The sequence below is a fragment of the Patella vulgata genome, chromosome 4, assembly GCF_932274485.2.
Source record: "Patella vulgata chromosome 4, xgPatVulg1.2, whole genome shotgun sequence".
NCBI classification, from domain to species: Eukaryota; Metazoa; Mollusca; class Gastropoda; family Patellidae; genus Patella; species Patella vulgata.
The window spans coordinates 55,838,776-55,850,276 of NC_065882.2; the positions used below are offsets into that span (position 1 = coordinate 55,838,776).

Here is an 11,501-nt window from a genome sequence, read left to right on the forward strand (position 1 = left end):
AAAAAGGAGGAAGATCTGGCAACAGAAGATTCCGGAAATCCAAACAGTAATGGTGAATATAATGGTGATAGTGGGTACGAGGCGGAGTCACGTCCGGAAGGAATGGAAGATGAGGCTACTCCAGATACGACTATAGACGATTCTCCGCAAAAAATGTACATGTACGATATATCTGGAGTAGATTTACAAGCTTCACCTAATCTCTCCGTTCATCAAAAACTTCTACCAGCCGAGCCTAATGTGTAAAAATATTGTATAAATGTAGAAGAAATATTTCTTTCATCTGTGTTCAATTCAACGGTGTTTTGTGATCATATAATATGTAGAATTACATCTGTCATATAGTTGAATTTCTTCCATTCTATTTATAGATCCGAGTTGATATGTGAATCAATAATGTAGAAATTGCTCTATTCATTCATTTTAATTTGAAACATTGCTCTTGAATATTCATGGCAGGGTTGTTTTATTTTTCTTTGTTAATTAATCGTAGCTTTGTTTTGTATTATATTGTGATTGAGCAGGGTTTCTAGATACAGTCTTAAAGAAACCTATAAATTATATATCATTATTTATGATGTACCTACATATTTATTCTAGTGCTTTGTAATGTGTAGCTAAACTGAACTATTGAAAATGTTTTTATCAGTATTATTTGTTCATTCTGTCTTGTCTGTAAGCTCATCAATTTATTTTCCTGGTTGATTTGTCATTTCATGATAATAATCATGGAAACCAATTTTGTCATATTATATTAAGGAAGTGTTTACTAGAGATATATCTGAAAGCTTAATTTCTTTTTTTCTTCAGTATTACATCATGTACTCTTCTTGAATGTGTGATACAGTGATTTGTATCTGTGCTATTCTAGGAATCGTGTGTTCATCGAAACCCTGCCCAATTAAATATTTTTATATTATGATATAGAATTATATCTTTTATTGTTATTATTTATTTACAAATGTAAATATTTGTTTGTTTATCTTCAGTGCTGCCTGTTTATTATTTTAATACATTTTAAGATGAGTGCTACTCATAACTTCAAGATAAAGAATAAAATTAAACTAAGTGCATGTAAATCGATAAACATTCAACATTCCATTACAATTATGTTGTGAATTGTGATTTATTGTAAATGCAAGTCATAATTTGCTAACTCATTCATGTACTGGTACATAAGGTTCAAATTTAAATCAAAGCTTAAAGTTGCATTATGTAAGGGCTAAATCAGCCCATTGCAGATCTTTTTTGGCTTTAAATGATATATAAATTATTATTTAGACATTTATTCAAATGACAAGCCTATAATCAACTCTCTAGACCATCAGATGATGGATACTTAAATGGATTAAAACAAAGTTGCAATTTAATGATTTAATTTAAAAGTGGCAAAGTGAGGTTAAAGCTCGAATAACAAGTATCACTGTTACGATAATGAACAATCTTTGCCACATCTGGTCAAACTTCAAACAGTAAAATCATATTTCCATCAGTATATGTAGGAATGCACAGTGTCAGGACATTTTTTTTCTTTGCTGGTTATGTGTGCTATTAGTACAAGTCTAACTGCAGTATATACTAGTCAAGTGCCTTCATTTCATTATCAGTCACTCTGGCTTTTCTTCGTAATCACTTAAATTTTCATTTGATAACTCTATCTTGCCGAAAATTATCATTAACAATAAAAAAAAAAATGTAATTTAAATATCTATATTGAAGCAAGCAAAATTAATCTTTTTTTTATTTTTTATTGTCACATTTCATTGGAAAAACAGCTCCATGGTCGAATCTTTCATTTTTGACCTATTTAATTATTTCAATAAAAAGAAATGGCACATGATTCATGTAAACATAAATTTCCACATCACCAGTTAATATTATTAATTATTCTCTTTCATGTTTCTTTAACAAAACAGTATTTGTATAAAGGAAACCCAGAAAGTGAATATGAAAACTTCATTATTTATTGTAAATAGACATCATTGTATAATAAGTTCATATTATCATGTGATTTGATGTTACTGTGTGTTAAGTTTGTATAAATACTGGTATTTCATCATCTCAATTTCACTGTACTTGACATGCTTTATGAATATATGACATCTACCTTGTAATTATATAATTAAATGTACAAAATTTAATCAACCTAATTGCATTAAAATTAAAAACGGCAATCAAAAAACCTAGTTGTGTTTTTTTTCCCTTAAATTTATTATGAACTTAAAATATTTTTTATTGGTTGATTTATATGAAATAAAATGTAAAAATATTTCTTGTAGTTTTGAAGTTTTAATATCAAGGTGTATTTTCCCAGTAGAGCAACTAGAGTAAAATAAATTAATTATACACTGATTTCATTTAGACACACAGTGTTTTTGTCCCTTCATGTTATAGCATTTGCACAATTGTTGGGTTTGGGTCTTTAGTAATGGGAAGGAAATAGAGAAAATCCATGAGGTTAGGCAGGCAACCCCTACTCCTCATCATATCCAAGCATGGGACTGAAATCACACTTGATTCTATGAAATACTTTATGATCAGAATGCTTGTGTTAGACAGTCAGCCATCCCACTCCACCTTTGGTAATTAGAAGATCGTAGGAATGAAGGGATTTACGTTATATTTGAGTGTAGGCCTAGTGCATTTATTACATTAGCTTTAGGACATGTTTACAGTTGATGTGGTCGACTATGGCTGTCTGTCACCCCTAGATTTTCATGTTCACATGTTTGTCACAATGGAGGTTATAATATTGATATAAATTCCATTTATTTTCAATGCCCCTTCTGGAATTTATATTGTGTATTCTTGAGAAAGGAAGAACTGTATTAATTTCAGTGATTAGTAACCTACTATTTTTGTGGTCATTTAGCTTATTCACGGATGAATTCTACTGTTTTCCAACAATTTAGTTCCATAACATGCAGAGTTATGAAATTTTATTACTACAATTTTGGCTCCAATCTGATCCATTTGAGATATTCAAAAACTGTCTATGTTATATAAGATGAAATTGGATGACTCATTCCTCAAGTTCATAAATACAAGATGATAAACTAGAACACTGAATGAGTACTGACGTGTTTCGGTATGTCATGTCAGGTCATGTCAACAATCAAGTTACACCATGAATTATTGAGTATAGTACTCCAATACCTATTAAAATGAAAAAACCTGTCATTTTGAACTCTTAATAAAACATGGAACTATATGGCATCAGGGTCATCATACATAGGACGTTAACACCATATCATTTCATCATACATGCAAAGGTCAAGGGTCATTGAAAGGTTAGGTCACCAGCTCGAAGGTGAAAAGTGGAACATAACTCAAAAGTGAAACCGGAAGTAAACAAAATCAAAATTAAAAAATCAGCTCCCTAAGAACTGTTGCCATTTGGAGTAGGTTCAATACAAAAAAAAAGGTTTTCGAAAATCAGAATTAAAATGGCGACTATTAGTATAATAGTATATGGTAGACCTTAATTTCATTTAGTGAGAAGATTTCAAATATACTAGTGGGTGCATCTTTACCAGTTGAGTACCCTGCACTATATAAGATTAAAGGGAAGTAATCATGGTGCTTGTGAAAACGAACCAAAGTCCAGTGGTAGAAAAATTTTCAAAATCATATTAATTATATATTGAGCAAACTGAGCAAAAAATTCTCATAAAATACTCTGCAACAAGTAAAATGTTTTAATAAAAATTGCTATAAATGAAATATACTGTATGAACCAGACACCCAATGTATGGCTAGGAACATGGTTTTTGGATGTCTTTAACCAAATTTTCTGTAAACTTAATGAAACAGGTCCTTTTGTGTCTTTGGCAGTAAATGTGGCACTTTTATAGAGTTATAATATTTATTCTATAAAAATAATGACAAAATGAATTTAATAACATAAAAAACTATACCTTTAAATCAAACGGGAATGTAGTAAATCTTAGAACATGTATATTATGGTACAATTAAAAAGAAGTTTCGGAAAATGATATGCTTTATATTAAAAAATCTTAAAACATGTAAATGTTACAAAAAAAGAAGTTTGGGAAAATGATATGCTTTATATAATTTGTAAAATACTGCCACATATGAAAATTTAAATCACAACCCTATTTTTGAAGCCACACCCCCATGAATATTCTCCCACGTGTATTTACATAAATAAAGTAGACAGTAATAATAAGCATCTTTTCCTGTTAATCCAAGTTGGCCTTGATGACAGCGATACGTATGAATTTTTACTTGATCGGGCTGCTTCATTTTCTGTGTATACATTGCATAAATAATATGTTCATCAGTATTAGCTAACCCATTATCTAATAAACTTTCCACACTCTTTTTATACACTTGAACAAACTGTTTTATAGTACTGTTAGTGCCAAGTACCATACTACCCGACACCCAAACAGCACGATACATCATAACAAAGGCCAAATCTAAATGAGGATCGTGAGGCCCCACTTGGGTAAAACCAACTTTTTCACGGTTAAATTTACTTGGTGGTATGAGTTTAAAGATCCCAGTCCCTGATTCATCAAGTTTACGAAAAGCAGTCACATCCACCCAAGCAAAATATGGCGTTTTAAAATAGTTCTCTTGAGTAACGTTCAGTAAAAATTCATATTTAGCATGGATTAAACAAGAAAATTCAGCACTTGTGGTATACGGATAATGTTTTGGATAAACAGACTGAGAAAATATATCCTTAATTTGACGAAAAAGTGAAAAAGCCCACAAATCTTTTCTTTTCACTTTAATAATTTTAGTATGTGTAGTTGGAATACAACTCCGCACTTTTTTAACATATTCGGCTGTCTCGTCATCTTCCACAAATACAACCACAGGATTGGTCAGTTTACTAAAAGGCCGAACCCACTGTTTATATTTAAATGGAGAATGATAGTCTAATAATCCATTTCCTTTTTTAACTAAACCTAAATCAAAGAGTGAAGTAACAACTGTTATTTCATCAGGTTCATGTTTAACCGCAAATTTTGGTACCTTTTCGTATCGACACCATGTTCCCTGCAAAATATTTTGGACAGATATTTAGTATTTTGAAAAAATTATATTAATCCAATAAGTTATACTACACCTTTAGTAAATCATGCAAAGATGCAGCTAGGTCCGACAGAGACAGATTCAAATGCAACTATTTTGACTGTGGAACATAACAAGGCTTTAAACATAAGATGAAACCTTTAGCCTGTACAGCATCTTTATCAGGGTATAAATGAATGAATATTTACTAATAATGCATTCAATCATTATCTATAAAACAATAATTAGATGTACTAATAAATGTGTTATATTTAGGGTTACAATAAACTATACTTACAACATAAGGATTTCCATACCAGATACCAATATTGAAAGTAACATGATCTGAAAAAGTAATTATAACATGCCAAATGAAAAACTGAAATTAATGAAGAAACTGGGACATTTGTTATTCTGATCGGACAAAAGCAAAAATGTGCACGAAGGGCGTGGCGTAAATGAGCGTGCCAAAGACGCAAGTTTATAAAGTCTATAAACCCGTACATCGTTAACCAATAAAATTATGCCCAATTCCTATTTTAGGCCTGTATTATGCACTGAATTATATATTTAGATGATGTCATGAAGCACGAGTGTTTGTAGCAAACACAGTAGGCCTATACATTAACCACTGGTAGGGTGATCCGTGCACTCTACAGAAAGTTGGTCTCGACACGGCTAATGTGCACGCTTCAGTGGTTGTCTAGAACTATCAGCGGTGGAGTGTATGATACCATAAATAGCCATGGCACGTGCAATTCTCTACAAATCTATCGACTATTACAGCCGTAAAAAATCTATTGTTGACAAATTTGAATAGCAGTAAAATTTAGCTTCTTGGTTATTACAGCAGCTTTAGAAATTACATTTGTTTTATTTTTTAAATTGCTTTATCATTAACTGTACCGTTAAGAGTGGCATCTTTTGGTTTAGTACAAATAATATCTCTGAATCACTTTCGTTAGCAGGAACATGATACTAGCAGTAGTTTCATTTTACTTTTACAAGCTTCTTAAAACAATTGTTGAGCTGGCTAACGTACGTGTTTCTAAATTCAATTTCTTGTTCCAGCTTTCTGTTATGTTTCGTAAAAAGGTAGTCTTGATTATCCCAACTTATCAATCAGACGTAAAATGGTCGGTACACTGATTAAGCGAGACTAATTTCAAAACAAGGGCACGTAACCTATCTTTTACTCAAAAGTGTCTGGATGCTATCCAGTTTCAGTCTATTATTTATAGATGATTAAATGGTCATAGCTTATTAAGTACAACATGATCGTTTATTTAGTGACTATAGTATAATTGTGTGAAACTGATTTAAGGCTTGGTATATATATAAATATTGTGGCGTAATTGTCGAGATATTTATATTTAGAGATTTATGGTGGGTCACCCTACCACTGGTTCATGTGTTTTGTGTTATTATTTTCAATTGAAATACACCTGACGATCAAACCGGGACATTTAGACACATGAGAGGCATCGGGACGCTACAGTAGAAAAGACCTCCAAAACCGGGACTGTCCTTATAGTAAGACCGGGACATACAGTAACCCTAACCAGAAGGCAAATAGCCATTTTATTTATTTCTTGAAACTTGCGACCACTGATCAATCAAGTTAGCTATGACTTCGGCAATACGGGTAATTGATAAATTGATCACAAGAAACCAAATCAAATACAATATAAAATACTTACATATTAAGTAAACCAATCCAGAAAATAGAAGTAAGACTGAAGCCAATATTATTCTACGTTGTGTGTACCTTTTACCATTATGTAGAAATGTTGTAACAACGTAGTTTGGTAAAAGGTTCTTCATTTCTTTATCAAGTCATCACTTTCTCCCTAAAAAGATAAATTTTTGTGGAATGATTTCAATCTGATTAAAACACAGATCCTATTTTGTTTCGTTTTTTATAGTTCAAAATTTCGTTTTGCTCGTCTTTACTACACTAGGATCTGGAAGAGTTGTTATCATTGACATGTTCTGGATGATCTTAGGGTTTAGCCTAACGGTCATCCCAAACTTAGGCTGCCTATCTACAGCTAGCTCCGGCTGAGAATAGGCCCTAAGCCAATTATCCGACATTTTAATTCCTACATCAACGATTTTAAGTCGAAAACACTGAGTATGCTTTTAGAAATTTTTAAAAGTATTTATTTTTCGTCTATTGTCATATTGAATGAAATTAAATATGTTTATTTAGCCGCTGTGTGTATGAAACATGTCAAACTAATCAAAGCCGAATCACAAAATAGTCCTCTAATTATTCAATATGGCGGCGCCCATGAAACATAATTTCACAGAGGCGGTTTTGTTTGCGAAAACAAATTTAGGAGTATCTAACCTTGTTTTGAACGATAAACAGATTGAAACTCTAAAGACAGTTTACAATGGTAAAGAATTTATTGCAATATTACCCATAGCACATATTATATATAGCTTTTACGCGAGTGTCAGCGACATGGCGTGTTTACATAAAACACACGTGCTTGGGTTATTTTTACTCTGTTGTCTAAACAAAACGGTGTCTAGTCGATAAGTCCCGCCCCAAAATGATCACGTGAGCGTTTTAAATGGAGGGTAATCAGGGCAGTGTCACATTCTGGGAAGTATGACGTAGATGGGTCGCTGCGAGCAGTATGCCTAACGGTCTGTTATAGTGAGCTTTTGGCCTGTGGTGCACGGAACTGTGGGTAACCCACTAGAAACATCAATGCTGATTGGTGGTCAAATGTCTGACATCATAGGGTTAGGTCATCGAAATATAGATCTGTATTTTGATTAGATTGGAATGATTTTGACATAAAGGAACAAGTTCATGAAGACTTTTATGTTATTATAGTTATTAGAGGCATTGGAGCTGCGGTGATCTTTGCCGGACTGCAAAACTTTTTTTCCCAATTGGCTGTAAACTGACTGCAGACCTACACCCGTGTGTCCAAATTTGGTTACATCATTAGAAGAGCATCTAGCTTTAAAAACCGAGCTACTTGGTGTAACAGGAAAATGAAATGAACTGAAATGGGGTTTAATCTTGTCATACTTTTCTGCTCCCAGCAGGTTAATGGCAACAGGATGCAGTGCTCTGTGGGTGAGGGAAATGTTGCCTGGCAGAAATTGAATTCCAATTTGCAAGGGTTCTTTTACGTAAATACCAAAAAAAGGTGTTCAGCCTATACAGGACCATATTTTTTTAATCCCATCCAAACAACTAATCACTGTTCTTTGCCAGGCCCTCTGTCCTGCACCACTGACAAAGGGGAAACCATGCCGGAATATTCCAAGCAACATTCCTGCCCATGGCAATATCGAACCTCCATCTGATCTATGATCTTGAGCCAGAACTTTATTCACAGTCACTGACTCACTGCAGCTCCCCGTACGAAGAACCCTTTAAATTTTAAAAGTTGAAATTCAAAATATGGGTAGGATAGCTATCCGTGTAAGTCTTTTCAGTCTGTGGTGAGGCTCCTATTTTAGATCTTTGATTTCTTATTCTAAAAAAAAAAATCTTATACTTACAGGGAGTTCCTCCTTACTTCCTCTCTATTTTTCAGAAATTTGTCTTTTTCCTGTTTACGCCAAAGGGAAAACGAATGATTAGGCTAATGGGAGATAACTAATAATTTACCAAATTGTAGTCTTGAATGACCAAACGTTTTAGAAAGTCGAGCTTTGGTCAGAACTAGCAGTTATTTCCCCTCAACTAAACGGCGACTAATAATCCACAACAAAATTTCTCCGTGAACTTGGCATATCCCAATAATTCATTTATTAATCCACTTTCAGGGTCCATGCAACACTCCACTTTTTGAAACAATTTATGGGGGTCGATTTGGGGGGGGGGGGGCTAAAAAAAAGATTTGGGTGAGCCAATCCGTTAAGAGAATAAAATGCAGGCCTACCGCCGTAATTATTATTTAAGAATAAGAAAACCTAAAAGTTATCAACCTAATTTGTATTTAAAAAAGAACTAAAACAGATAATAGAAATGTCACGAACTGTTTTATTCATGTAACATATAAGAAATTGCACCGTGTAATTTTGTCATGTTTTTTTTTCTCACAAAAACACTCAAAAAGTTCTCTGCAAAATTTGCCATATTTTGTAGATACAATAAAAGGTAATTTTAAGCACCCAAACATTTGATCTTGCTCCAAATAAAGTGTCTAATGTGTATTTTAAAATGTCTCTTCTCTTTCTATATTCCGGTACTTGAGGAATTATAGACATTTTATGTGGTCGACATATTCATAGCCAATTGTGACTTAACAATAAGCTGTATCTGCCTACTCGAGATTAATACAGCTTATTTCATTTCCTCATTCAACCACATATACTAACATTTTTGATCTTCCATTAAAAGAGCGGTTTTAATATGTGACCCAATTTCTTTAGACCAGCAGATGCGACCATCGATATCTCTAAATAAACCCATTTCAATATATACTATTCAAAAAAAGTAGGGGATATTTGATTTTGGGGGCATAATACGAAAATATGCAAATGACTACGAAAAAAGTCACTATAGAACCTAACAGAAGAAACATTTCCAGTTACATGTGACGCCCAAACGCACCAATAGCTACCGCATGGAATGCAGGTGATGCTTGGGATCATCATGGGGGTCCAACCCAAGATTTGCACGACTCTGACTTTGAATGTTACAGTCATTGTGGCATTGAATTCCAGGGTGGAAACACCAGTTTAATTGTTTTAGTGACCAGAAAACAAATTTTGATATGCGTCGGCTTACCCAAAATGAAAGGTTACGTGCCCTTGGCATGCTACAGATCGGCACAACACAGGCGGTTGTGGCGCGGACGATGAATGTTTCTCAGTCTGTCATAAGCAGGCTATGGTCCAGATACCGTGATACACAATCTGTACAGGACAGACCACGCTCAGGTCGACCAAGGCGACAACTCAAGCCCAGGATCGATTTATCCGTACCTTGGCCTTGAGAAATCGTGTCATCACTGGTGTGAGAGTGAGTGGCCAGACGATTCGGAATCGACTGCATAGGGGTCACCTTCGCGCCCGACGTCCTCGCGTGATCCCTTATTTGAGAGATCATCACATTCAGGCAAGACGTCGTTGGTGCAGGGATCGTCAACACTGGGATAATCGATGCTGGAGCAATGTGATGTTTTCAGATGAGTCAAGGTTCACTGTTGATTTTTGGGACAGACGTAGGAGGGTGTGGCGTCGTCGAAACGAGCGCTTCCAAGACGTTAACGTCATCAGACATGATCGATTTGGGGGTGGTTCTGTTATGGTGTGGGGAGGCATCACTGTTGCTGGAAGAACGGCTTTACATGTTGTTGCAGGGCGTGTTACAGGCCAGTACTACCGGGACAACATCTTGGCAGTCCATGTTGTGCCGTTCGCACGACGTCATGGCCGCCGTTTCATCTTCCAGGATGACAACGCAAGATGTCACAGGGCCAGGATCGTTACAGGTTACCTCCAACAACATAACATCACCACATTACCTTGGCCAGCACTGAGTCCCGACCTCTCCCCCATCGAGCATGTCTGGGACATGCTTGGACAGAGGTTACGTCAACGTCAACAACGTCCTGCCAATGTCCAAGAACTTGCTGCTGCGTTGCAACAGGAATGGGACAATCTGGACCAAAATGACCTTAGACGTCTCATTAGGAGTATGCCACGTCGGATCAATGCTTGTTTGGCAAACAGAGGAAGATTTACCCGTTACTGACTTGGTTGTGATGCTGTGGTAACTTTGCTGTTTGACCCCGGGTATCATTTTACCCTTATAATGGTCAGTCTGTGCCTTACTTAGTCTAACCATCATTTGGAATAAATCGATGAATGTGAACTTCATTTCATTTTGTCATTTGTTTCTTCGTCAGTTTCATTAGGTGACTTTAATAACACTTAAAAATCAAATATCCCCTACTTTTTTTGAATAGTATATGCTCCACTATCCAAAATTTTGTTGACAAGGTCCTTTGTTCTCATTCAAAGAAATTTTTAGATATAAATGAAGTTATTTTCTTTAAAAGAGACATGGAAAAGATTCACCACTGGATTATAGTTCCTGGTGATTTTCAACAATATATCATAAAATCGACTTCATTCCATTTGACCAGTGTATATGACATCTACTGGATATTTTGAAGGTTTAATAACTGTAGGGATATGATTTTTCCATAACAATAAAAGTCGAAAACAGATTTTTAATTATTTAATTTTTATTGTTTTAATTGGTTTTCAATATATATAACATACAACCAAATCCCATTCTGTTTTTTTTTCAAATAGCACACAGGTTTTGATTTGAACTATATTACAATAATTGAACATAACTATTTAATTTCAACTCATTCATTTAATTATATTCAATCAAATAAAACTTAATAAAAACTCTTAACAAAAAATACAAATAAATCAAATGTGTTAACCAAAATACAAGTAAT

At 34.3% G+C, this 11,501-nt stretch overlaps 2 protein-coding genes across 8 annotated transcripts in view; one reads left to right on the forward strand and one right to left on the reverse strand.

Annotated features, from left to right (window-relative positions):
• The window catches only part of LOC126818449 (axotactin), an 83,934-nt gene extending 81,663 nt beyond the window's left edge, over positions 1-2,271 (forward strand). For 6 of the 7 annotated variants that reach the window (XM_050545860.2, XM_050545859.2, XM_050545865.2 and 3 more), the window contains one exon: positions 1-2,271. In XM_050545860.2, the coding sequence (XP_050401817.2) occupies positions 1-246 (246 nt within the window). In that variant the 3' untranslated portion in view covers positions 247-2,271. The other variant, XM_050545866.2, reaches the window with a different exon arrangement.
• Positions 2,272-3,683: 1,412 nt separating this feature from the next.
• LOC126818457 (uncharacterized) lies at positions 3,684-8,666 on the reverse strand. The gene is made up of 4 exons (XM_050545879.2): positions 8,578-8,666; positions 6,747-6,896; positions 5,345-5,391; positions 3,684-5,031 (listed from the first exon to the last, which is right to left on the reverse strand). The coding sequence occupies exons 2-4, from the start codon at positions 6,868-6,870 to the stop codon at positions 4,108-4,110; spliced, it is 1,095 nt and encodes a 364-aa protein (XP_050401836.1). The 5' UTR covers positions 6,871-6,896; positions 8,578-8,666; the 3' UTR covers positions 3,684-4,107.
• Positions 8,667-11,501: the final 2,835 nt, after the last annotated feature.